The sequence below is a fragment of the Mustela nivalis genome (assembly GCF_964662115.1).
Source record: "Mustela nivalis genome assembly, chromosome: 6".
NCBI classification, from domain to species: domain Eukaryota; kingdom Metazoa; phylum Chordata; class Mammalia; order Carnivora; family Mustelidae; genus Mustela; species Mustela nivalis.
In genome coordinates, this window is record NC_139025.1 from 64,625,326 (window position 1) to 64,652,517 (window position 27,192).

General features: G+C 33.5%; 1 protein-coding gene across 6 annotated transcripts in view; it reads right to left on the minus strand.

Annotated features, from left to right (window-relative positions):
- Positions 1 to 4,474: 4,474 nt before the first annotated feature.
- The window catches only part of ARHGAP5 (Rho GTPase activating protein 5), a 75,145-nt gene continuing 52,427 nt past the window's right edge, over positions 4,475 to 27,192 (minus strand). For 4 of the 6 annotated variants that reach the window (XM_082737916.1, XM_082737915.1, XM_082737919.1 and 1 more), the window contains exons 4-7: positions 14,774 to 14,851; positions 11,871 to 12,002; positions 11,065 to 11,170; positions 4,475 to 8,058 (exon numbers count right to left, since the gene is read on the minus strand). In XM_082737916.1, the coding sequence (XP_082594042.1) occupies positions 7,731 to 8,058; positions 11,065 to 11,170; positions 11,871 to 12,002; positions 14,774 to 14,851 (644 nt within the window). In that variant the 3' untranslated portion in view covers positions 4,475 to 7,730. The remainder of the gene's footprint in view (positions 8,059 to 11,064; positions 11,171 to 11,870; positions 12,003 to 14,773; positions 14,852 to 27,192) is intronic. The other 2 variants (XM_082737918.1, XM_082737917.1) reach the window with 1 other exon arrangement.

Consider the following 27,192-nt stretch of genomic DNA (forward strand, 5'->3'; position numbering starts at 1 on the left):
GAAAAATTAAAATTGTGACTTTGGAAAATTCAGAATGTATAAATTTACAAGAATGAATACATTCTGGGGTGCCTGGGTGGCTAAGCATCTGCCTTTGGCTCAGATCTTGACCTGAGAGTCCTGCTATCAAGCAACGCATTGGGCTCCCTGCCCAGTGGGAGGACTGCTTTTCCCTCTCCCATTCCCCCTGCTTGTGTTCCCTCTCTTGCTGTCAAATAAGAAATCTTGAAACAAAACAAAACACACACACACACACACACACATTCTGCAATGCAAATTACTCCATATCCTCCAATTCCTTTGACTATCAGTTTCCTCTTTGATGGAATCTTTTTTTTTTTTTTAAGATTTATTTATTTGAGAGAGAGCGAGCACAAGTGTGTGTGTGTGTGTGGGGGGGGTAGCAGGCAGAGGGAGAGAAGCAGGCTCCCCACAGAGCAGGGAGTCTGATGCGGGGCTTGATCCTTGGACCCTGGGATCATGACCCGAGCTGAAGGCAGTAGCATAACCAACTGAGCCACCCAGGCACCCTGGACAGAACCTTTTAATTCACAAAGAGTTAAGGAGGGAGAAGACTAATCAGCTGAATTTTTTGATAACAGTAAAAGCTTCCTTAATAATACGCTCAGATCTTTGCCATTAAAATACTCAGTTTTGACTAGTTTATGACAACTTACAGCCATAAAGTTGTAACTATTAAGTCTACATATTGACACAAAGTTAAGTTTAAATTTGAATGCCAAGGCTTTTTCTATGCAATGAACCGTTCTCATACGAACTTTTTCTTCCAGAAATTCCATTTAATCTTCCCCAGATGGAATACATGTAAGCACATAACTGGGGATAAATCTCTTATTCTTGCACCTCAGAGATTTGTATAGTCGGATGACTTCCGGATAGCTTAAATAGTTTCGACTAGTGATTCTGAGACTTGGAAACCATGGCTATAAACAGAAGAATACTCAAAAGCCAGCACATTCTGAAAACTTTTAACGTTATTCTTAGTTGGAGGAACTTGCTTGAATTTGTCTGAATCTTTTTTACACCTCATATGGCATTTAAATAGATTAAAAATAGCGAAAAGATTCAGAAGCAGAAACTTACATTTTGAAGAGATCATCCATTAAATAGTGGTCACATACTTCCAGATCCATTATGGACACGATACTGGCATTTTTGGCTAGTTGTTTAAAAATATTAACTATTTCAGTAACATTACAATCTACTGAAGTATTTAATGTATGCTCATGATTAATGTATAGTGTGTAGAGACGCAATTACCACCACTAAAAATACTACTGTAAGGAGCACCTGGGTGGGTCAGGTGGTCAGGCATCTAGCTCTTGATTTCAGCTCAGGTCATGATCTCAGGATTGAGCCCTGTGGTTCTGTGCTCAGTGGGGAGTCTGGTTGAGATTCTCTTCTCCCTCTGCCACTCTCCCTTGTCAAGCTAAAAATAAGTAAATCTTAAAAAAAAATGTTACTTCATCTTTAAGAAGGCGGGGCATGCCTGGGTTGCTTAAGCGTCCAACTCTTGGTTTCGGTTCATAATTTGAGTCATGGGACTGAGCCTTGCATTGGGCCTTGCTCCGGGCATGGAACCTGCTTGGAATTCTCTCCCTCTGTCCCTCCCCTGCTCACAGCCTCAATTTAAAAAAGAAAGGAAGGAAGGAAGGAAGGAAGGAAGGAAAGAAAAGAAAAGAAAAGAAAAGAAAAGAAAAGAAAAGAAAAGAAAAGAAAAGAAAAGAAAAGAAAAGAAAAGAAAAGAAAAGAAAAGAAAAGAGAAAAGAAAAGAAAAGAGAAGAAGAAAAAAGAAAGAAAACTGTGGAAGAAACTTAATTCTGATAATATACAATTATATCACCAATCTTAAAACACCGAATTTAACACTTCAATAACTTACTATGATCTTTTAAAGAACTATTCCACATAGCTCATTTACTTTATTACAACTAAAAAAGGTAATTCCCTTTGGGAATAAAGGGTGCTAAAATAGAGGACAATTATCACCACCCTCTGTAAAATATTACTTCAGCCTATATTATTTGGAGTTAATCTATCATAAATTACTACATATAACTGGAAACTTGGAAGATTGGATTTTACTAACAATCTATGCCAGGGATCATCTGGTCTATGGGGCAATTTCAGTCAGTCTGCTCCATATTTTCTGTAGACACAGTTTTACCAGAACATAGTCATGTTCCTTTATTTTTCTGTATTGTTTATGGCTCTTTTAGCACTACAACAATAGAACTGAGATCATATGGCCTGCTAAGACTGAAATACCTACCATCTGCTCTTCGACAGAAAGTTTGCTCACCTTGATCTACACCATGAAAATTATTATTATAAATGGATTTTTAAGTAACTTACAACTTCCATTAAAAAAAAAATTTATTAAGTAATTTCTACACCCAATGTGGGGCTTGAACTCACAACCCTAAAATCAAGAGTCACATGCTTCACTGACTGAGCCAGACTGGTGCCCCATAACCATCATTTTGTAACTAAAGAATTGAATAGAGCATTTTAGTTTGTATTTGAAAAAGACATCCCTGATAATGGTTTCTCTCTATAAACCAAAAGCATTTAGCAATTATACCTCTGAGCACCAACAAAGATGAAAAACCTGAAAATGAATTTCCAAGAAGTAAATTTGAGAGGGTATCTAAAAGTTATGTTCTTTCAGACAGCTTGGGTTTTGTTATTTTTTAAATCTTTTCACCTACACTCTTAAAATAACCTAAGTCCTATACAAATAACAGCAAGGATAGTATAGATGGCTTCTGATCTTACTTATTTTAGATTATTAAATATAAGGTGGCTTTAATGAACTAAAAAGACATTTATTTGAATAAAATGAAATACGAAAAATCTAGAGAAGAGAAAGAAAACTGAGAACTCCAAATTTAAAATGGTTAAGATCTTTTAAAAATTGGCAAGCACTTAAAACACATTAAATGATTAGGACAAAACCTTCAGTTCAAGGCCACAAGAAAATGATCTTGTGAGTACAATACCTAATTACAAGTAACTTGGATGGTTTAGTGAAGCAATGAATAAACAGGTCAATTGTTAAGCCTCTATCACCTGTACTGAAGTAAGATTTAATACAGAATAGAAATAAATCTGAAAAAATAGGTCACAACACTAATAGAATCTTAACTAAAAATAACGTAAACTTTCAGGAGAAGTATTATTAAATTGTTCGTAATTTTTACCACGTGAGGCAAATAAAATTGAACAGAAAATCTATATTGAGGGAATATACAAACGCGATTTCCACAAATTCCATGACAATTACTCAGTGTGTATATAATGCAAGTCTTAAACTTTCAGTAAAATGACTAAACCTGAACTGCTAGCACTGTATTCATTTTAAGGCTTATAATTTTATATATTAACTTAGCAATCAAAATCTTAACTTTGACTACACTGATTAGCTTTTCAATATCGTTCCTATTGCCTGAAAGATTTCTGTAAGACTAGTATTAAATACGTTAAGATTTAAATGATATGAGAACTATGGATCCCCCCACCTAGACCCACCTAGCCACAAAGAAATAAAACTAGTATGAGGTGGGGGGGGGGGTAAATGGAATCAGGGTCGAAGGATGCTAAGATTCAACTTTAACAGTGAATGTTTTGTCCAAAGTTCAACAATTAGATTTTAACTACTTTAAGATGATCATGGTACCTGCATATCTAATAGCTAGATGCTGGGTATGAGATATTAATGCCTGTAAACAGTCTGTTCAACTACACACAGACGTTACCATGAGAAATCAGTTTAAAAGAGTAATTCTTTCCCCTATTAAATCTTAGAAAATTTTATTTCCAGATATTTGATAAATTGGAAAGGCTGCTTAGAATTCCAAGAGTTCAAATACAATAAAAAATTAAGCAAGACCTATAAAGCACTGACCCAGATGAGAAAGTGTTCAGCCTAAAAATTGAAGTAATTAATTAAAATGACTGAATTCAAGACAAACACAAAGACTAAAGTCAAAAAAACTTTACCAGATCCATAGAATCTGAGAGCATACATCCACAATACTGGGCTTAATACTCACAATCCATGAAGAGAAAACAAAAGTATATTCTTCAGTGTTAGCAGCTCTGCTAATAAACTAGAATGGGCTTCAAAAAAGATTTCCAGTGGCTCAAAAGAATGTCTAGCTGTAACATATAACAGCTGTAACATGTAACAGCTGTAACATGTAACAGCTGAGTGAGAAATCTGAGCAATCCATCTTTTCCTGAACATTTTTAAAAAGTGAATCTCCATCAGTATGTATATATCCAAAACGAACTTTGGATCTCCACTCACGGTACAGTAAAAACTCAGTAATATACCTCCCTAATAAAACTCTCATCATATTGACAAATTTATTTTTATTTTCCTATTTTACGCACCCCCCCCAAAAAAACTTTTTACCAATGAAATGGTAAAATTAGAGGCAACTATAACTTAAAATTACACAGCTTCTTAATGTTTTATTCATAGCATTCTTTACACAGAAGAAGCTTCACTGATATTTAATTTACTGCAGCATCCTGTGGGTGAAGCACAAAATTACATTAATTATAAACAAAGAAACAAAGCACTTCTGACTTTTAAAAATTATATATATATATATATATTTATATTCAGTTGACAAATAGCATCACATTACTGTATAAAAAACTAAAAATCACCATGGACGCTAAGGCCTAAATTCGTATTCCAATTGTTCCCTTTGTTTTTATCTAAGAGATATTAGAAATTAAATTCCAGTATCACCAAAAGAAAAAAAAAGGTCTACATTATTTACACACAGTATGGAAAATAAAAGCTGCTTTTTGGCTAAGTTAGATTGCTGTTACCTACAGTATATATATAGTAAATTTTAGGGGGAAAAAAGCACTACTAAACAAATACTATTTCAAATGGAAATGTATTATGCCTAGAACTTTGTTCTAAAATCAATTGTATATCCTAGTGTCTGTTGAATAGAATTTGTCTCCCAATATATCTACTAAAAATTTGAAAAGAAGTACCACTATGCTTCTTTATTTTGCTAATCTAGACACTGTTAAGTATAATACTGTAATAACTATAAGCACTAAAGCTTAAATGAAACAATGGCAACATGTGTGTAGATGGAATTTTATTTAAAATTGTAAAATATAATGCCTTAATATTTACCCATAATTATGAGACTACCTAATATTCATCCTTTAAGTCTCATATACATTATGTCCCTAAACAGTGAAACCTTCCAGTAACTTACCAGAAAAAAAGTTTAATTATATTATTCTGTTCTTAGAATTATTTTTCTAATATTTAAAAACATCTAAGCCCTTGGCAAAAACAAACGCAATCAATTCAGTGTAACAGACTGAGCTTTAAACTGTACTTTAATTTTCAATTAACTGTAACCTACAGGTTAACTGAACCAAATGCAGAATTTTAAATGACCCCTACCGAAGGTTTTCAAATCAATTATAGAACGCATAGAAAAGCAGAGATAAGTTTTGGGGAAGGTGTAAGGTAGTGGAATATGGTAAATGCTAGTTTTAATAACAAAAATGGTACTAAATGTACATGAAAGTTAAATTAACACAGTATAAAAGAGAATAGCTTAAATAAACTGGGATTCACATATTACAATAGCAAAGTTGTGACCGAATGAACTGAAGACAAGAACAGTTCTGAAATTCTTTTTTCAGCCTACTTCTAAAAGAAATAGTCAGGCTTTTTTTCCTGTACATAGTTTTGAGCTTTGTCTATACCATATATAGTAGAAAAATAAATTCTTTAGCAACCTAGAAACAGTTTATAAAACTCTTAAAGTTTAATTTTCTTTGCCAGACATGCCAATGTTAAACTGACAGCTATAAATTAAAGCTATATAGACAATAGGTTATTAAGTAATATAGAACAAGTTAAGAATACTACATTTACCGGATTTTTCTTTTTAAAAATTACTGTACTTTCTTAATTCCTGTGTGCTTTGCAATAGGAATAATAGGGACTTTGTTTTCTTAGAAAAGATAATAACACATAAGAGTATAACACAAATAAGATAATTTATAATATACATGTACTTCAACAGCAGCCTGGTTCAGGTTGACATTTTGATTCTGAAGTTGAAATTAGAAGTACAATACCTAGGACATAACCGTTGGGAAAGACAGTATTTATTTTAGGGAACAATGAGCAAATCAAACTCTTAGGAGCCTTGAATCTCAAAAATCATCTATTTACTATAATACACATAAGACAACCTTAAAATTGCAGTATGAATGAGGTTTACAATATGGACCAAAGAATTTCCTCTTCCTACAGAAAAATGTAATTGAACAATGAAGAACACACCATTTTTTTTCCTTTCCAGAAAAAAAATGGAACGTTTGATAATAAATGAATTCTGAATAAAGTCTAAAAATATTTACCTATGCCACCTATTCTGAAATTTTTATCCATAATTTAGTGTTCTGGTTTTTTCTTTGCTAACAAAATGTTTAACCCCCAAAGCAGCAGTAATTTACAGCAAATCTGGTACCAACGTCAAAAGAAAAAACTGTTTTAAAAAATGGTGCAAAAGCATTTTGATTTTAGTACAACATATCACAGAAAAGAATAAGAATACAAGTTTGCAATTTTATATATACACACTTCAAAGAGGTTGTCAGTACCCAAAGTATTTTTATTGCTATATTAGCAATGGATTTTTGGATATGTTTTTAAGGGCCACATAAAAATAGATTCAAGGAACAGATTAAATTGAAGTCCTAGATTAAAATGTTTGGTTTAAAGAATTTTCTACAACAAATTTCATGTTTATGTACGAAAAGTTATATAACCCTTATATGAAAATGTCATGAAGTATTTTCTACACTATACTAAACGTATTTCCCAAGAGGGAAAAAATTAAAATATCTAAAATATATTAGATTAAGATTATAAGACCATCATAGATCTTTTGAACATGCATCTGTTTACAGAATTAACAGTATACAAGATGTTTATGTCATTATGGACCATAAAGAAATGAGTTGGTGACAACTATCCTTTGCACAACATTATCAACCCACTTTAGCCACAAGTATGTCCTTGGTATGTGTGTACAAGAAGTATCTTTGTTTACCCCTCATCAAATTATCCACAGGTTTACTTAGAAGATGAAGGAGCAGAAATGTTAAGTGTATTTTTCTTTCTTTCAAACAACATCCCAAGCATGGCATAAGTAGCCTGAAATTATAAAATACTTAACTGGGCTTTTAGTTATCTACACAGATTGCTAAAATGTAAATTCAGCTGCCCAAATTAACACATCAAATAACAAAATCAGCCATAAAGCAGGCTGAAAAGCATTAAGTGTTTCATATATGTGAGTTTTTAAATCATTTAATTTCTATAGAAAAATTTATTCACAATATAATGTGACAGAAAATGCCACAGGAATGATATACTGATTGCAATAAGGTTGCATGCAACAGCAGCTTTGTATTTTATAGCTATTTTTGTTTATAAAAATTAAACCTCTCCAGTCATGCTTATCCATGGTCTTAGATTTGTAATGTAAGTGAATAAGGAATACCATACAGTTCAAAGAGAAAATGTTTCATCATTTTGAATGTGAATTACCTGTAAGAAAAATCAAGTATACTACTGAACCCTGAAACATGCATGCTTAGTTTTGCTTTTTGTCAATTTCAGGCTGTCTGCAATCAATACCTACTTATATAATACCAAGAGGATCTGTCTGTAACTGTGGTTGAATCAGCTGAGGTTGCAAGGGTGGTGGCAACTGAAGCGGTACCATTGGTTCCACCAACTGTCCTGGGTTTGAAGGTGGTGGAGGAGCCACAGTGTTCACAGTTTCTACAATTTCTCCATTATAAAAGAAAAACTGACACTGCTGAATGAATGTTTCAACAACAGATTGATGGATCTTAGTGGTAGACAGAAACTCTCGATTTTCAAAATCAGGTCTCATCAATGTTGGCCAAAAACAGATGGATAAGTTGTCTGCCGTCATTAGGTTGATTTTATTTTGCTGACTAACCCTGAAATTATGACAGGAAAAAACAGTTAGAAACCAATATAAATTCATGACAACTTAAGTATTGTAGATCTCAGATGATATAGTTTTAAAATCTTTTATCCTAACTTCAAATTTAAACCATTTTTCTTCTTGTATATTCTAAGATGTTAAACTAAATTCCAGAATCAGGAGACAGCAATAAAATTGATTCCTTATGAAAACCAAAGACAGTCTTTATAAAAAGGTTGTACATAGGGGTTTTAGACTTATAGAAGCCTCCTTAATTTGTGTGTGGGGGGAAAAACCCAACCTTTTTCTCATAGTAAAAGAAAACGTGATAATTTTAATGAGTTTCTGGCAACAGAAACAGAAAATTCTAATTGTATATACAAATTCCTTGACTATTATGAGAGATGAAGAGACAAAGTATGGTATGCCATCCCTTTGAACCTTGGAAAAACCAAACTCTAGAAAAATGACTCTATTACAATGCTCCAAGAGGCTTTTTAACTTAAAAACAAAATTAGTTTCTAGTATTGCAAAAAAGAATTTTTCCAATCATTAAATATTTTACCTTGCTACAAATTTAATTTGGAAGACAATAGTTCACAGAAATACATTCCACCTTAAAATTCTTAGGATTTAATAATAATTTACAAATGATCATACATTATTAAAATTTACATCTAGTTCTTTAAATATGTGAGCAAGCACTTCTACCATTATCTGTAATAAACAAACTTAAGAGGCAAATCTTGAATTTTTAACTCAAAATTATTAAATTGGGAAAGAATCTTAGTATTTTTATCTGACCTTCTTATTCCACACATAAAGACACAGCCCACTATGCAAGGTAGTGAAAAAAAATCTCGTAATTAAATTTGCACATCAAAACTTTTAAAATATAAACCAAAGAATCCCCTCTCCCCAACCAAAGAATTGCTCATCTGAGGTAAAATATGTGTCTTAAAAATGTGTTCTATGGTAAAAATTATTACTATTTGTTAAGAGACAAAGTTAGAATATTTAGAATAAAATTAACTTCTTATTAAAATATAGTGGGCCCAGTCAGGTGTTTCTGTGCAGCAGTCAAGTATAGATTCTGAAAAAAAGAAAAAACCTTAAAGTTGAGAGAAATTAGAGTACGGACATCAGGTCTAACCGCAGGGTCAAAAATTATAAAAGAAAGGTACCAAATAAGAGATGAGGGTGGCCAGGGAAGGCTTCTTTGAAGAGATAATGTTTGATGTGTGAGTTAAGAGTGAAGGGCAACTGGTAAAATGGTAGAAGGAAAGGGAATTCCGTCAAAACAGTGGTTCTCAACTTAAGTGTGTATCAGAACCTCCTGGAAGGCTTGTTAAAACAGACTGATAATTATGTCTGAGGGGAGACATAATAATTTGCATTCCTAACAAGTTCTGAGGTGATGCTGCTGGTTTGAGGACCAAGGCAGTGACATTAAGATGTAATGACAGACAGGTGTAAACAAATACTTTTGATTAAGCACTATTAGCTTAGTACAGTTACCTGATGTGTGCATGGGGGAAATTTATGGAAAGAAGGTGTAACTGAAGAGGTAGAACCAGACCACTTAAGAGAGTTTTTTCTTTAGGATATAGGATGTTATTCAATGGGAAGAGATATTTATAGAAAGATCATTCTGACGAGATCAAAGGAAGAGTCCAATTCTTACTTCAGCATTCTAATCTGGCCAGACAATAGTTATCTTCACAAATCATCCTTACACTCCATATCGGGTAAGGTCTCTGACAGTACCATGTATACATGTTATTATATCAAGAACCACTTGTATGGTAATTTTTATGCTGGTATTTTCTCAAGGACAGAGACTTCAGAGAACAATTACCAGGAATGTTAGTATAATTTTATACTACATTGACTGCAACAATAAAACCTTAAACATTGGTTAATATTCTAAGACGTAGAAACTGATATGTACTTGGGTTTTATTTAACACTGATGTTATTAAAAACAAATAGCATTGAGGTTTATTAAGAACAAACAAAAAAACCCAAACACCCAAACTTCAGTTCACTGAAGTGTCAACAGAAAATATTATGAAGAATGGACTTTTGAAAATATTATCATGAATACTAATAATTCTATGTAGTCCCAAGGACAACTTTGTGAGGTGTTATTTTTCTCATTTTTATGGTTAAGAAAATGAAGACTTACACAAGGTAAGTAATCTGCCTAAGGTCAAAGAACTAATAAAAATATTTCAAAACCAGGCCTGTTTGACTCAACAGTTGGAGCTTTAAGCTATTATTCAATATTGTCTTTCACTTAAGAAATGGCATTGTGAGTAGTATCATTTTAGAAAAAAGAATAAACTTGAAGCTTAACATACTTAAGGTTTTTAATACAGGATTAGTATCCTGCACTTCAGGTTAACAGGGTAGATTATAATATGAATTTAAATGTCTCATGAAATACCACCTTGTGGGCTATATCCAAACAAAACAGGCAAAATATTCAAAAGCAACACAGTGTGATACAAAAAGCAAATGAAATATCTTAATAAGACTTAGATTCAAAAAAAAGACTTAGATTCTACTTATAAGATGTGTCACTTACTATGTGACACTGAGCATACAATTTCCCTCTGAGCATGTAACTTTCCCTCAGAAAGTAAGTTAGTTTTAGAAGAAAGAAATTTCCATTACATCTGACTAAAAACCTCAATTCTTCCAACTTCAAATGAGGCTGATTTGGTTAAGAGTCCTTTCATACCTATAATTCCAAGAATCTACAGAAGAGAAGTGTTAAAAAATAACAGTAATAAAAAAACAGGAAGATGTATCTATTATACTATTCATAATCATTAAATGTACTAAAAAAGTCATATGTCTTTCTTTAAACAAGTAGGTGAAAAATCTGTTTTAAAAATCCAGAAAAAATAGAAACAAAACTGAACTGTATGTTTAGTTTGCCTTTTCTCTTATATTTATAAAGTTTAAAGTTTGAAATTTATAGTGTATTTGCAAAAACAAAAAATAGAAAATACCTGTTTAGATGTGTTATTACATATCTAAATACATCATAGTTTACAGGATGAAATTTCTTAACAATTTCTTTCAATGCATGAAGACGTTCTGTTTTATCTGGGATTTCTGTAAAGTTAAAGTAGAGAGAAATCTGTTGAAACTTACACATTTAAAATATTTGATAAAGCTTTCTGCTTTGCTTATTGTAAAAGACAATGAACAATCTTTCTGAAGCACATTAGGATAGGTAAACAAAACCAAAATATTCTAAAGAACCTGCTAAATACTTCATCATTTACTACAACAGCCTTTCTCCAAATAAAGCTAGTCAGAGAGGGTCTAAGAGACAGACAGTAAGTACCTATCTTCCTATCTTTTTCAAAAAATGAAGACAAGAGGCCAAAGTTAATTTGACTTTAAAAAATTTAAATACACACATGTACACACCATACATATGTTAAAATTTTACTGAAATACATTATAGATACATTCATTTGAAAAGTTCATTTAATTCTTACAAAGCCTCTTAGTTTGCAAAAATGCAAATCTCAAATTTCTAATAAAATGATCTTCAAACTTCTAGAAGCACTGAGTCACTTGAGAGACCAGCTAAAATTAAATATTCCTGGGGAACACCCCCTACACCTCCCACAGGTTGATTTTGTTTACTTGGAGGAAAATAAATTTTAAAAAGAGTCTTGTAAGTTAACATTTTATTTGCTACACATTCTAGTGCATGACTGATTTTAACACATAGCAATCAATATATAATATATAACACCGGCCATCATCATCCCTCTCCAAAAAAAGGAGGCTTATGACTTACTTGCTGCTTCCAGTAACTCTGGATGAAGAGAATATGGAATTAAAGGGTCTGGCAGATCTGCAAAGAAAGCTTTAAGAGCTCCAGCTACAGCATTTACTGTTACTTCCATTGATACTAGACTGATATTATGATCTACAAGACAAAAATTTAAATTTATAAAATAAATTCTTTTTTATAAAATAAATTTTTAATATATTATAAGAGAAATAAGCTAAACAGGTATTTGTAGATCCAGAGATTTTAGAATCTTCTCATCAGCCATGTTTCTTTACAGGCTGATTCATCCCTCCTCCCCCACTCTTCTAGTAAGTTTGCCTGACATAAGGGAAGAGAGAACCAAGCAAGAAGCATCTTCTATTACAACAAAAAATGCTGTTAGGCTTATAAGTATGTTGAAAATATTAGCTTTCACTAACATCTATCTTTTAAAATGTTTTGTTTACATAAGCTATTTAAAAAGGTAATAAGAAAACTGAAAGACAAAAGATAGGAATTAAGCACATAAATCTGAGTTTATACCTTCTGGCTTATGTTAATTTTTTAAATGAAATATTTTAATTTCAACATTTATCAATGAAATTCTGACTTAAAAGACAAGAATGGAACATACTAAAGGTGTATTATAAGGTTAATTTGCTGTTAAAAGAATCAATATTTCCCTTTTATAAGTACAATGGATACTTATGATGGAAAATGTATAAACACAGACTAACAAGAGAAAAAATTACCACATCACCTAGAGATAATCACTGTTTATACTTTATTTTAGCATATTTCCTTTCAGCCCTTTTCTACTCATTAAAAAAATAAAACAACCAGCAAAATCATAAATACATTTTATACTGGATTTCATTTTTAAGGCATTACCTAAGATTATTAAAATTTTACAGGCAACTTTTTTTTTTTTTTTTTAAGATTTTATTTATTTGTCAGAGAGAGAGCGCGAGCGAAAGTGAGCACAGGCAGACAGAGTGGAAGGCAGAGTCAGAGGGAGAAGCAGGCTCCCTGCGGAGCAAGGAGCCCGATGTGGGACTCGATCCCAGGACGCTGGGATCATGACCTGAGCCGAAGGCAGCTGCTTAACCAACTGAGCCACCCAGGCGTCCCTACAGGCAACTTTTAAAAACTTTTCTGTGTATGCTAGGTAACATTTAATTGTAATATAACTGAAAAGTGAAAAAACAGTACCAAGAACCTATATATAATCCTTAACCCATTACTGGCCTTTTGCCCTAGTTTTAATGACCCCAAAATATTCTCCCAGATCTAACAATACATATAATATTTTATTACTGAACATTTGGATTTTATTTAAAAGCATTACAGATACTATGATAAATACTTTTATATAATAAATCTTATTTTCTTAGTCTACATTCTCTGTAACAACAGCTACCTGAAGAGTATTTAATATGGTTGTATAGAAAACTCTTCATTATCTCATTATTCATCATAGTTCCTCTAAATAACTCCCATTCTAAATATGATAAAGTTAGGATTTAGAAAAATTAACTTTCCTATGGCCCAAAGACAGTGAGTGGCAGAACCAGAAAACAAAACAGGAAATCTAATTCAAGAGGCCCTAGTATTGACCACTACCTGCTCCTTCATTATTGTTAAGTGAAAATGCACAAATTTGATATTATAAAGTCCAGTTTATCCAACAAAATATTTTTTTAAAATTACGTACTATATATACAATATACTTTTAAAGTAATGAAAACACATACTAATCTACATTTTACATGGGTATCTAATATTCTACTCATAAGCCCAGTGGACAGGGCCCCTCCTCCTTTTAAAAAAATTTCAGGCAATGCTGCAATAAATGACCTTTCAAGTATATCTTGGTAAGCTTAAACTAAGACTTTGGTAACATAAATATTTTAAGTGCAATTTTTCTAGCAAAGATAATATGAATTTTAATAGATACACATGAACTACTTCTCAAAAGTCAACATACCTGCTTGTCTACACTCTTTCAACAATCTTTTTCAGAAATAATAAATCAAAACCAAATCTTTTTGTTTTAATTTTGTATCTATAAATCAGAGACAAAGCATATTTTCATACACTTGGCTGGTCACTTTCTTCTGATGTGAACTGTTTAATCTAGCCTAGGTAATATTCTATACCTTGTTCAAGTTTATAGTTTGTCTCCTGATTTTATGTTTTATCCATCATCTCACATAGAATCCTTACATTTTTAGGTAGTCCAACTTATTATCTTGTCTATGCTTTCTGGGCTTCATATCAAATTTAGGCCTTTCCCTACTCTACGATTATAAAAATATCCACTCCTTTTTCTCCATAATGCTGTTTTCATTTTTCCTATTTAAAACTTTGATTTCTTAAAGAATTTGCTTTGAGTAGAGAATTGTTTTGCTTTTATTCCTAATGGCTAACGCCCTATAGCATGAAAAAAATGTCAACTACATCTTTAAGTATATCTCTGATATACAAAGATGCTGGTATCTCATAAGTCAATTTACTGCTTTTCTAATTCTGGTAATGGATCTTTATAGTTCTTCTATTTCTGACTATGGTATTTATTCTATCACATACTTCTTACCCCCCTTTTTTTTTAAAAAAAGATTTTATTTATTTATTTGATAGAGAGACACACAGTGAGAGAGGGAACACAAGCAGGGGGAGTGAGAGCGGCAGAAACAGGCTTCCACTACCAGGGAGCCTGATGGGCTCGATCTCAGGACTCTGGGATCATGACCTGAGCCGAAGGCAGACACTTAACCACTGATCCACCCAGGTGCCCCACATACTTCTAATCCTGTTTTAAAATCCTTACCCCTCAAAATCCCATAACCTTAGAAAATCAATCTTCCCACCATGAAATTTCAATAAGGAAAATAATTTTAAAAATGATTTTATTTTATATACTATACCTTGGTCAAACTGCTTTTGAATATTGTCTTGATCAGTTTTGTTTCCACTAACACGGTAGAGTCCTTCAGTACATAATCCTAAAAGAATAAAGAAATACACAAGCTTTTACACATACATACTTATCTACAACAAAGAATATAGTTAAGCTTATGTACATCTTAGTGACTTACAAAAACATGGTGGTAAACTACTGTTAAGAATTAAATTTTTTTAAAGCATCTCTCTTTAAATCTCAATGAACTATTTTTTCTGTTTAATAATTTAAGACACCCAGGTTCCATGCAAAATGAGAAACAGAGTTTCTCCTTATTTCTTCCACCAACTACAGCTAAAATTCCTGAGCACAATGAACAGAAAGTCAAAAGACTGGTAGAGAGAAGGTGACCTAACTAATGACTCTGGAACTTGGAGAACAATAGGACAAGGAGTTCTCCGAGTTTTCTTTTTGTCTTATACTGGACTGGGCAACAGAAGCCTGCAACCCAGAACTACCACTAAGCACAGGCAAAAAAAGAAAAAAAAGAAAGTGACAGAAAAGCAACCACAACCAGAAAAACCTGCTTTCTCTACTGAAAGGTGTAGACTTAGCAAAACAAAACAAACAAAAAGAAAGTAAAACAAAACTTTTTTTTTTAATTGTTAACTGCCCTTCTCTAACCAAAGACATCAGTTGTGACCAAACAGCGAGATTAGAATTCCACTTCTGCCCAGCAGCAAGAAAGGGACCCCTCGTCTTCCCCTTTCTGGAATGTCAAATAAGGGTGAATGGAGACTAGACCCTTAGGTAAGAGGGAAATTACCCTCCCCACCACGGCAGTGTCAGTAGAGCCCCATGGAGACCAAGTAGGGCATCTGGACTTCCAATCCTAACTTGAAGTAATGAAGCAGCTCTCCTTCCCTGCTGGTGCAGTGTCAGAAGAGGCCTGCTAAAACAGAAGATCCAAAATCTCGTAGCATAATCTCCAAAATGTCTGGGAAAAAACAATAAAGCTAACTTCATTCATCATACCACAAACGAAATTTCAACATGAATAAGGAAAGACAATTTAACAGACACCAACACAAAGGCATCAGTTATGGAATGAACTGACAAGAATTTTAAAGTAGCTATCATTAAATATTTCAATAAGCAATCATAAGCACACTAGAAATAAAAAAAAATAAGTTTTAGCAAAAAAAAAACAAAAAAACCAGAAATAACGTAAGAACTGGAAATTTTTAAACTAAGAAATAATAGAACCAGAATGGAGATGAGAGAGTAATGAATGAATGACCTTGAAAAATCAACTGAAATTACAGAATCTAAACAGTTGAAGAAATTATACTGAAGAAGGGGGGAGGGAGAAAGAAGGAAAAAAGAAAAACCTCAGAGACTTGTGGAAAGTTAACAAAGATCTAACATTTATATGTCACTGGTCAAAAGTCTATAGCTATTTTCTACGTTTCATCAAGTTCCTCAAAGCACTTCTAAAAGAAACTCAATTTGATAAGGCACTGTACTCTTATGATCACAGGAGTAACAAAAAAACAAGAAACAAACAGAAAAAAAAAAAAAAGAATGAAAAAGTAGATTATTTGAAATATTCCTTGACCAATGTCACAGCTTTTGCATGGGATAATGTATTATTAATTCCTTCTACTTTTCCACCTAGTTATTAGAATTACCTTAGTGTTTACAAAGAAAACACAACAGGAAAGAACAAAGTATTTTTCATGCTGGAGGAAAAAAGGTAATATTCAGAAATCCATGAATGTAAAAGGGAGCAAAAATCCAATGACAAAAGTTTCATGGGCTAAAGTTGTATTTTTTAAATGTTACAAAATTTTACTGACATAATCAACATGAATTATTCTGTAATGAATGAAAGAAACCATACACAAAGGAATTTATTTTGTATGATTCCATTTATATCAAGTTCTAAAACAGGTAATACTTACCTAGAAGTGGGGGACAGGGGAATCAGAAGGTTATTGTGGGTAGTTGGAAAACTAATTGGAAGAGACATAAAGGACAAAGAAAATGTTGTCTCTTGACAGGTATGTATAGATCAAACAGGGGTATTTGTCTCAACTCAATCTAAGTGTACCAATAAGTTTGGTGCACTTCACTCTATGTAACTGGACCTTAAAAAATTAAAACTGCGAGCACTTATGGAACTCTGCTTAGTAGGTTTTGTTTTGTTTTTTTAAAGATTTTTATTTATTTATTTGACAGACAGAGATCACAAGTAGGCAGAGAGGCAGGCAGAGAGAGAGGAAGAAGCAGGCTCCCTGCTGAGCAGAGAGCCTGATGTGGGGCTTGATCCCAGGACCCTGAGATCATGACCTGAGCCAAAGGCAGAGGCTTTAACCCACTGCGCCACCTAGGCGCCCCTGCTCAGCAGGTTTTAAATCTAGAGTGTAATGTATACTTTTTGCACATTCCAGACTTCAGCAAATGAATAAATATGTGGAGAACAAAAGGAGCAAGGATTCTCATTGTTGGAGAAGGAAATTAAAAATTAGGGTTTTTAAAACACTGCTACAGAAATAAGTACAGATACATACACAAGTGTATTTCTAAGCTTTCCTAGCTTTTTTGCTAAAATGGTCCATAAGCAGCCCTAATAGTGGTTTCTAAATACCATTCTCCACCAGAACAAATCTGAGCAATCTGAAACAAAGGCTAATTCCAAAGCTGAATCAGGAAAAGCACAAGCCAATCCTGGCTGGTTACATCCTGTGCCAGAAAACGGAAAACTACTTAATGAACTATGGGGACATATCTTCAAAGGACACAGAAGCCATGAAGGAGAGAGACTAAGCTGCAATGATCTGAATTATCAAAATACATAAAAACATTAATGGATTATAGCTCAATTGAGTATAGTAAAGAATGAATAAATCTGTATCAATAAAAAACAAAAAATTAAAAAAGTTTTAACTTCAGTGATGAAGTCTGGTAGATACAGCACCAAATAATCAAAATCAGTATCACCTATATTGGGACACACTGACATTCTGTCTCAACAGATGATGTACTTAAAAAGACATATCATCCTGGTGGTATTTCTAACAAAAAAGCATAATTCAAATCTAGTAACTAGGAAATACCACACAAACTCAAATTGAAGAGAAAGAAGAGTTCATCTGTATGGCGAAATGTCAACCATTAACACAGGAGAAATAATAGAGATTTTAAAAATCAATGAAGACTAAAACTAGTGGCTAGAAGTCTGATGATAATTTCATAAATTCTTTTGAATTAAAGGGGTTTAAAAAGACATGAACATTAAATGCAATGCACCTAAATTAAATTATATCCTAGACTGTCCCTCTCATAAAGAATTAAATGGCCCAAAATGTCAATAATGCTGAGGTTGACAACCACTGACATAGTGATGAGCATTTATTATTTCTTGCTAAGTGAAAATTTTAAGGTACTTAATCATATGTACTAAAAATTTTGCCTTCCATTCACTAATAATTAAAGGATGTAAAATAAATAAACAAATAAAAAACATCCCCAACTCACTTACCTAGATGTGAACTATCAAAGTTTTACCAGGACTTAAATCACCCAAGGAATCTATTGTGGGCCTCCAAATAATAAAGACATTAGAGATCTATTCTAACACTCAAAAACTAAATATAAAAATTTAGAAATTTTAACCAAGTATCCTCTTTTTTCTTTTATTAGAAAAGTGCCTAACCCTTGTGCTGTACAAGGTTCTTAGTATCTCAAAATGGTCTGTTTGAATTACTAATATAGGATATCAAACAAGAGTTTTACAGACTATTTCTGTATACCTTTAGGTTGAAATAATCCTAAATCATAAAACAGATCACAAATTAAGGTGTGGAGATAACCCATAAATTAGGAAAATACCTCCATGAGGAACGGCATCAGTAAGGGATGGAGGCAGGAATTTCAGGGCTTGGTTCCCCCAGAAAAGCAACTAATGTGTGGTCAAAAAGTGTCAGAATAAATTTTTGCAGAACTCTGAAATCTAGTTTAAAAAAAAAAAAAAAAAAAGAGCCACAACCACTAAAAGGCTTGGTGAAGAAAGGAGCTTTTAATTGTCCATCTACCACTGAAATACCCTTACATTTCAGATTGGCCATGACCATACTGATGCAGTCTATGCTCTGGACAAAGGTTTCAAGGGCCAGAGGGAACAGCAATCTTGTTCTCAAAGAACTGTGGTGATGGGTTTTCACCTGTCTCCCAGATGGAAAAAGCACAAGGGCTTACTTGTGTTTCACTCAACATGAAGTATCCGAGGGCTAAGGTGGCTTCTCTGGCATGTAAAGGCACAAGTACAGGCTGTAGCAATTTGGAGCAAGGGACAACAGTCAGGACAAGCAATGGGAGGGAAAGCCTATGATGGAAGATGTTGGCCAGGGAGACAGTGGCATATTACGGCTTTTAACACGCTCCTACATATACTGGGAAATCAAGAAGCCCACATACATGCTCAGGGCTAGATACACCCTCAGAAAAAGCCTGACAAGGTTAGAAACTTTCATTTCTAGGCTGACCACAGGCTCTGCTCAACCTGGAAGTGAAGGCTCAGGTGAGTGATAAATGGCTTGGGTTAAGTGTTCAAAGAGTGCCCCAATACAATCTGCAAAGATTTGGAAAGGACTTTTCCCAATGACATCAAATATTTAATCTGTCAAAACACTAGCTAACCACTAAGCTAATGGAGTACAGACTTCAGTGGCCACAAATGACAAAGAATGCACACATTACAAGAGTAGTTTAGAAAAGTCACCAAACTAGCAAACATAATCAATAAACAACAACAGAAACCCTGCTAAGGAGAATTTTCAAAGATACCACAATAATAAAAACCCCAAAATATGTTTTCAAAAACATATTAAGAGAGAGAAAGAAACAAAACAAAATGGTACACTCAAGAAACAAGAAAAATAAACAGAAACTGTCCATGAGGAAACCCAGTCTTTGCACTATGCAAAAACTTTTAATCAACTGTTTAAAAAAATGCATTAACAAAGAACTGAAAGGAACAAGGAGAATGATCACAATAGTGAGTATCAATAAACTGATAAAAATTATATAAAGAACTAAAGAGAAACTCTGGATCTCAAAATCAGAATAAAGAAAATGAAAAATTCACTACAGAGGGGCACCTGGGTAAGTCAGTTGGGTGTCTAACTCCCGGTTTTCGCTCAGGTCATGATCTCATGGGTCATGGTAGTGATCCCTAAGTTGGGCTCTATGCTCAGCAGGGAGTCTGCTTGAAGATTCTCTCCACTGCCCCTCCTCCCACTCACATGGGTGCTCTCTCAAATCAATCAATCAATCCTTAAAAAAAAAAAAAAATCACCAGACAGGTTTAAGAGCAGATTTTATCAGCAGAGTTTTATCAGCAGGTAGAAGAAATAGTGACCTTAAAGACTGGCTGGTTGAGATTGGCTAGTTTGAGGGAATGAAGAAAAATTAACAAAACCTAAGTTATTTCTGGGACGCCATCAGGTTTACGAACATATGCACAAGGGCTTTCCTAGGTGGAAAGGAAAATATCTGAAGAAAAAATGGCCAAGGGGTGCCTGGATGACTTAATAGGTTGAGGGTTTAGCTTCTGATTTGGGTTCAGGTCGTGATCTCAGGGTTGTGAGATCCAGACCCGCACTGGGCTCCATGGCGGGAGCTTTTTGAAGAAATACTTACATACAGATTTTCATAAAGGCACTATTTATTCACAAGAGACACAAAATGTAAATAACCCATAGACCCATCACTGGATGAGTGGACAAACAAAATGTATATAAGGAGTAACTGCATGTTTCATGGGTACAGGATTTCTTCTGGAGTGATGAAATATTTTGGAATTAATTAGAAGTGATGTTTTCACAACACTGTGAATATACTAAATGCTACTGAATTGTACACTTTAAAGTGGTTAATTATATATTATGTAATTTTTACCTCAAAAAAAAAATTTCAAAATCTCACGTAGGGGGGAAAAAAATCAAGCACTGGTGGTAGTATATAAGCTATTCAAGGTAGATGTTACACAATTAAAAATGCATTGTTGGGGCGCCTGGGTGGCTCAGTTGGTTAAGCGCCTGGACTCTTGGTTTCGGCTCAGGTCATGATCTCAGGGTCATGATATCAAGCCCTGCAGTGGGCTCCACACTCAGCACATAGTTTGCTTGACATTCTCTCTCCCTCTGCCCCTCCCCCCTACTTGCACACACTCTTTCTCTCTAAAATAAATAGGTAGAGAGAGGGGAAGAGAGAAATAAAATCTTAAAAATCCATTCTTATTGTTTGACAGAAATGTAAACACCACAGAGGGAGGTATATGGGTAAACAGTAGTATTAAGGCAAAATACTATTTCAAGAAAACTGCACAATGCAATGTGCATTTAGACAAAATAAAACAACCTACATTAATCAGTTATTTAAAAAATTAAATAATTTATTTGGAAATGCTAAATCAACAAACTTGTCATTATAGTATGCTTATGATATACTCATCAGATTCTCTGAGAATATGGAATTGGGACTCAGCATGTAATTCAAACTGAGACATAAAAATGTAGGATGTGTAAACAGACAAGGTAAGTCTAGAGAGAGAAAAGGACACAGAAAAACAGATGATACTACTACCTTGATTCTAGTCCACTGGGGACAGATTCTCTTGGCTTCCAGAAATAAATTTCCTTTCAATTAAATGTTACTTTTTGCATTTGGTTTCTGGCAACCAAAATTAGGATTTTAAAAGCCTTAATTCCTAGGCTACAGATTCATTTTTTTTTTCCCTTCTTTTAAGCACTCTATTTTTAAGCAGAAGACGCATTTGGGGTTAGGAAGACAATTGGATTAGATAGACGCAGTAAAGCAGGAACAGTGTAAATATGATTTAAAAAGATCTTGATATGGTAGTGACAATGAAAAACAGACAGAAGAAAAATACTACTAAGAAAGGTCAAGGCTTAGTAATTAATGCTGTGTGGGCACAAAGGGTGAAAGAGTAGTCAGATAAATGAAATACCTTTGCCCAGATTAACTGGGAAAAAGAAACTGGCACTATTGGAAAAAAGGAAATCAAGAGAAGGAGTGGTGTGGGGGAGTAATTTTCTTAGATGTGGTATCCCAAGCCTAAAACAAATGTGTGACAGAATATGCATAAATGAGATGAACACTAAATGAGGCAGCTATATCTTATTGAAATTAATTAAAAGTGTACTTCATAAATGCAGAAAAGATATGAACATGTGGATCCCTACTATGGTATGTATTTATTTGAACCAGGATTTAATATTCCTTAATACAACACATACTATGGGCTGTGTATTAGAATATACATGAGATGAAACATAAAATATACTGTCCCTGATATGAAGCAGTAGGTAGTTCAACAGGCCACTTATTTTAAGTCTTAAAACAATGGCTAAAGTAAAATGTCCATCAATTTCAAGCTGAGTATCGTGTAATTTTTCATATGGCAAAAGCTTATAAATCCAGACAAAATATTTTAAGAAAATAAAAGTACAGACCAATATCTCTCATGAACACAGATGCAAAAATCCTCAGCAAAGTATTAGCAAAATGAATTTTTAAAAAGTGTAAAAAAGATGATATACTATGAACAAGTGGGTTTTATCACAGGTAATCAAGGTTGTCCAATATTCAAAAACCATTAAATCAATTAAACAATCCATTAAATCATTAGCCTAAAAAAGAAAAATCACACAATCATACCAATATACAAAAAAAACATCTGACAGAATCCAACACTCATTTATGATAAAAACTCTCAGCAAACAAGGAACAGAGGGGACCTTCCTTAATATGATAAAGACTATAAAAAAAGAAACCTATAGCAAACATCATACTTAATAGTAAGAAACCTAGAACTTTCTCATTAAAATCAGGTACAAGGCAAGGATGTCCCCACTCACCATGCCTTTCGACAGTATTTTTGGAAACCCTTGCAAAAGCAATACAGCAAAAAAAGGAAATCAAAAGCATAAAGACTGGGAAGAAAAATTATCTTTTTTTTTTTTTTTTAAATGACACAATCTTCTATGTATTAAGTCAACAGGCTAAAATCTGGAGTAAGTAATTATAGCAAGGCTGCAGGACACAAGGTTAACATACGAAAGTCAGTTACTTCCTTTATATACCAATGAACAAGTGGAACTTGAAATTAAAAACACGATACCATTTACATTAGCACTCCCCAAAATGAAATACTTAAGTATAAATTCAACAAACTTGTATAAGACCTACATGAGGAAAACCACAAAAGTGATGATAAAACTTGAAGAACTAAGTAGAGAAATATTCCATGTTCACAGATAGGAAGATACAATATTGTCAATATGTCAGTTCTTCCCAACTTGATTTACATATTCAACACAATCCAATCAAATTCCTATTTCTATTATCAAATTATAGTAGTTTTATTATAAATATCAACTAAAAATAAATTAAAAAATAAGTTATCAACAAACTGATTCTAAATTTTACACAGAGAGGCCAAGATTCAAAGCAAATACAATATTCAGAGAGAAGAATAAGGCTGGAGGACTGACACTACCTAACTTTAAAACTTACTATAGAGCAACAGTAAACAAGACCATGTGGTATTAAGAAAACATAGGGAAAGAGAACAGAATAGAGAACCCAGTAACAGACACCTAGAGTCAACTAATCTTTAATCAAGGAGCAAAGGCAATAAATACAACAGGACAAAGATAATCTTTTCAACAAATGGTGCAAGAAAAACAATATATCTGCATTTAAAAACAAAACAAAACAAAAACCCAAAACAAACCTAGATATAAACCTTTCACCCTTGACAAAAATGAACTCAAAATGGAATATAAATGTAAAAGTTAAATGGCTTAAATACAAAACACAGCAATACAGTGTGTCTTAAATACAAGACAGATAGTAGAAAACTAGAAACTAGTAGAAGCTAGTAAACTAGCAGAAGACTAGAAGACAGCAGTAGAAAACCTAGATAACCTTGAGTATGTATGGTGATGCCTTTTTAGATACAACACTGAAGACACAATCCCTGAAGGAAATATTGATAAACTGGACTTCATTAAAACTAAAAATTTCTGTTCTGTGAATAACAGTATTTTGAGAATTAGAAGACAAGTCACAGACTGGGGGAAAAATATCTACAGAAGACGTATCTGATAAAGGATTGTTATCCAAAATATACACGAACGCTTAAAACTCAGTAAGAAAACAAGTCCATTACAAAACAGGCTAAAGACCTTAATAGTTAATAGACACCATAAAGGAAGAGATACTGATGGCAAATAAGAGTATGAAAATATGTTCTACATTTTAAAAACTGCAAATTAAAACAATGAGATACCGCTATATACCTATTAAAATAACACTGACAAAGCCAACTGCTAGCAAAGATGTGGAAAAACAGTAACTCTCATTCACTGTTGGTGAGAATGCAAAATGGAAGACACTCTGGAAGACAGTTTGGCAGTTTCTTACAAAACAAACACATTCCTTACTATACCATCCAGCAACTGCACTTCTTGCTATTTACCCAAAGGAGGTGAAAACTTATATTCACACAACAATCTGAAGACTATGTTCATAGCATTTTAATTCATAACTGCCAAAAGCTGGAAGCAATCCAGACAAACTGTACCACATCCAGACATGATGGAATTATTAAGTGCCAAAAAGAAATAAGTTATTAAGCCATGAAAAGACCTGGAAGAATCTTAAAATGCATACTACTAAGTGAAAGAAGCCAATCTGGAAAACCTACATACTCTACATCCAACGATAGGATATCATGGACAAGCAAAATGATGGCAAATAGAAAGTTCAGTGGCTGCCTAGGGTAGAGGAAGGGAGAGTGGGGGAAAGATGAATAGGTGGAACACAGAGAATTTTTAGGGCAGTGAAAATTGTCTGTATGTTATTAAAATGATGGATATTATCATTACACATTTGTCTAAACCCACAGAATGTACAAAACCAAGAGTGAAGTCTAATGTACACTAGAGACTTTGGGTGATTTCGATGCATTAATGTAGGCTGAACCTTGGTAAAAAACGTAGTGTTCTGATGAGTGATGCTAGTAATGCCGGGTGGGGTGAGGTTCATATGTGGAAGCAAGGAATATATGGGAATATATATCTTCTTCTCAATTTTGTTATAAACTTAAAATTGCTCTAAAAAATGCATCTATTTATATATATCAAGCTTATAATGCTGAACTAACATCAGGACACCTAGGTGGCTCAGTTAGATAAGCATCTGCCTTCACTGGGTCCTTGGATCCAGTTCTGCATTGGGTTCCTTGCTCAGTGGGGAGCCTGCTTCTCCCTCTTCCTGCAGCTCCCGGTTAGTGCTCTTTCTCTTTCTCTTTGACAAATAAATAAAATCTTAAATAAATAAATAAATAAATAAAAGGATGAACTAATATCAATGCAGTAAGAATCTTCTACCAGTGTTAAGTAACATAATAGGCAAAGGCTATTACAGGAATAATAAAGTTAACGGCAGTACTTTTTCTTTTTTTTGCAGTATTTTCTTAATAAAAAACAGTATCTTAAATTCCACTGGGGGGAGGGTGGAAAAGATATGTATATTATTACAACTCAAATTTACTGAATTAAAACATGTCACCACCTGAGTGGCTCAATCGGTTAAACAACTTCCTTTAGCTCAGGTCATGATCTGGGGGTCCCAGGATCAAGCCCCATGTCAGGCTCCCTTGCTCAGTAGGAAATCTGCTTCTCCCTCTCCCTTTGTCCCTCCTCCAGCTTGTGCTCTCACTCTCAAATGAATATAATCTTTAAAACAAATTAAGAAACATGTCACTATATTTTCCAGCCACTAAATCTGTAATATTTGAGAAAAAAAAATAATAGCTCTCCAATCTTTCATTTTGTTATTTTCCTTACTATAATGATTCAAATTTCATAAGCAGGCTTACCTAGCTGGCTAAACCGGTATAGCATGCAACTCCTGACCTTAGGGTCATGAGCTTGAGCCCCACGCTGGGCACAGAGATTACTTAATACATTTAAAAAAAACAAAGTTCATAAAAACGATACTACTTTATAACATTTTCATCCCCTGTTCAAAATAACAATGCCTTATGTTAAAGATAAAGAAATAAGCTTTGAAAAGTGAAGTGACTTTCTCAAGGTCACACACTGAACAAGCTAGGGTAATTAGTTTGTCACATTCAGTACAGGCTTACTTGTTTTATGGGGCATACTTTCTAACACTTCAGGCTGGGCATAGAAAACTCATGTCTTAAATACTTTCCTGAACAAAACTACAAGCATATAAAAATGTATACTACTAAGTGAAAGAAGCCAATCTGGAAAACCTACATACTCTATGATTCCAACGATAGGATATCATGGACAAGCAAAATGATGGCAAATAAAAAGTTCAGTGGCTGCCTAGGGTAGAGGAAGGGAGAGTGGGGGAAAGATGAATAGGTGGAACACAGAGAATTTTTAGGGCAGTGAAAATTGTCTGTATGTTATTAAAATGATGGATATTATCATTACACATTTGTCTAAACCCACAGAATGTACAAAACCAAGAGTGAAGTCTAATGTACACTAGAGACTTTGGGTGATTTCGATGCATTAATGTAGGCTGAACCTTGGTAAAAAACGTAGAGGGTAACTGCCAGTATTGAATGTTTGGAGACTTATGTTCAGAAATACAGGGTAATTGAATAAACCATGATCAGAATGCTGTTGTTCATGTACTAAAATCATTATAAAACCATGTTTAATTATCCCCTTCTGAAAAAGCTATGTATGCTTAAAGGTATAGAAAACCTTAACTCTTGATCATAATAAAGTTAAAAGTGATTTTTCAGTCTACTTCTTACAGATTTAACTGCACTTTTCTTCTTGCTATAACGAACAACAATAAAACAATTCTGAAGATCATCAAAAGTCACCTGTAAGCAGTAATGGTAAATGAACTAGACTCCAATTGTATGACCTCAGATCTGTTACTTAATTTCTTTGACATGTTTCTACTTCTGTAAAACAGATACAACAATCATACATACAACTCATACAGGTTGAAAACTACATGAATATCCAAGTTATTTTACAGTACTAAAAATTACTATACAAACAGTAAATATTCCGTAAAAGCTGATTAACTTATAAAGGAAGCATCTGGAACAGCTTTCACCTAAGAACAGTCTCTTTCCACAGAAAAACCAGAAAATATCTTACACATTGAGTATCACCCTCATCCATTATTATTACAATGCAAAACTTGTGTTTTTATGATATTATAACTTAGTGGGGCCAAGCATAATGCAAATTATCCAGTTGCTATACATTTATATTAAGTTTCACTGCAACAGAAATGTCTCCATTTCTCATCTTTTCATGCAGTCTTTGTGTCTACATGAGAAAACGATAA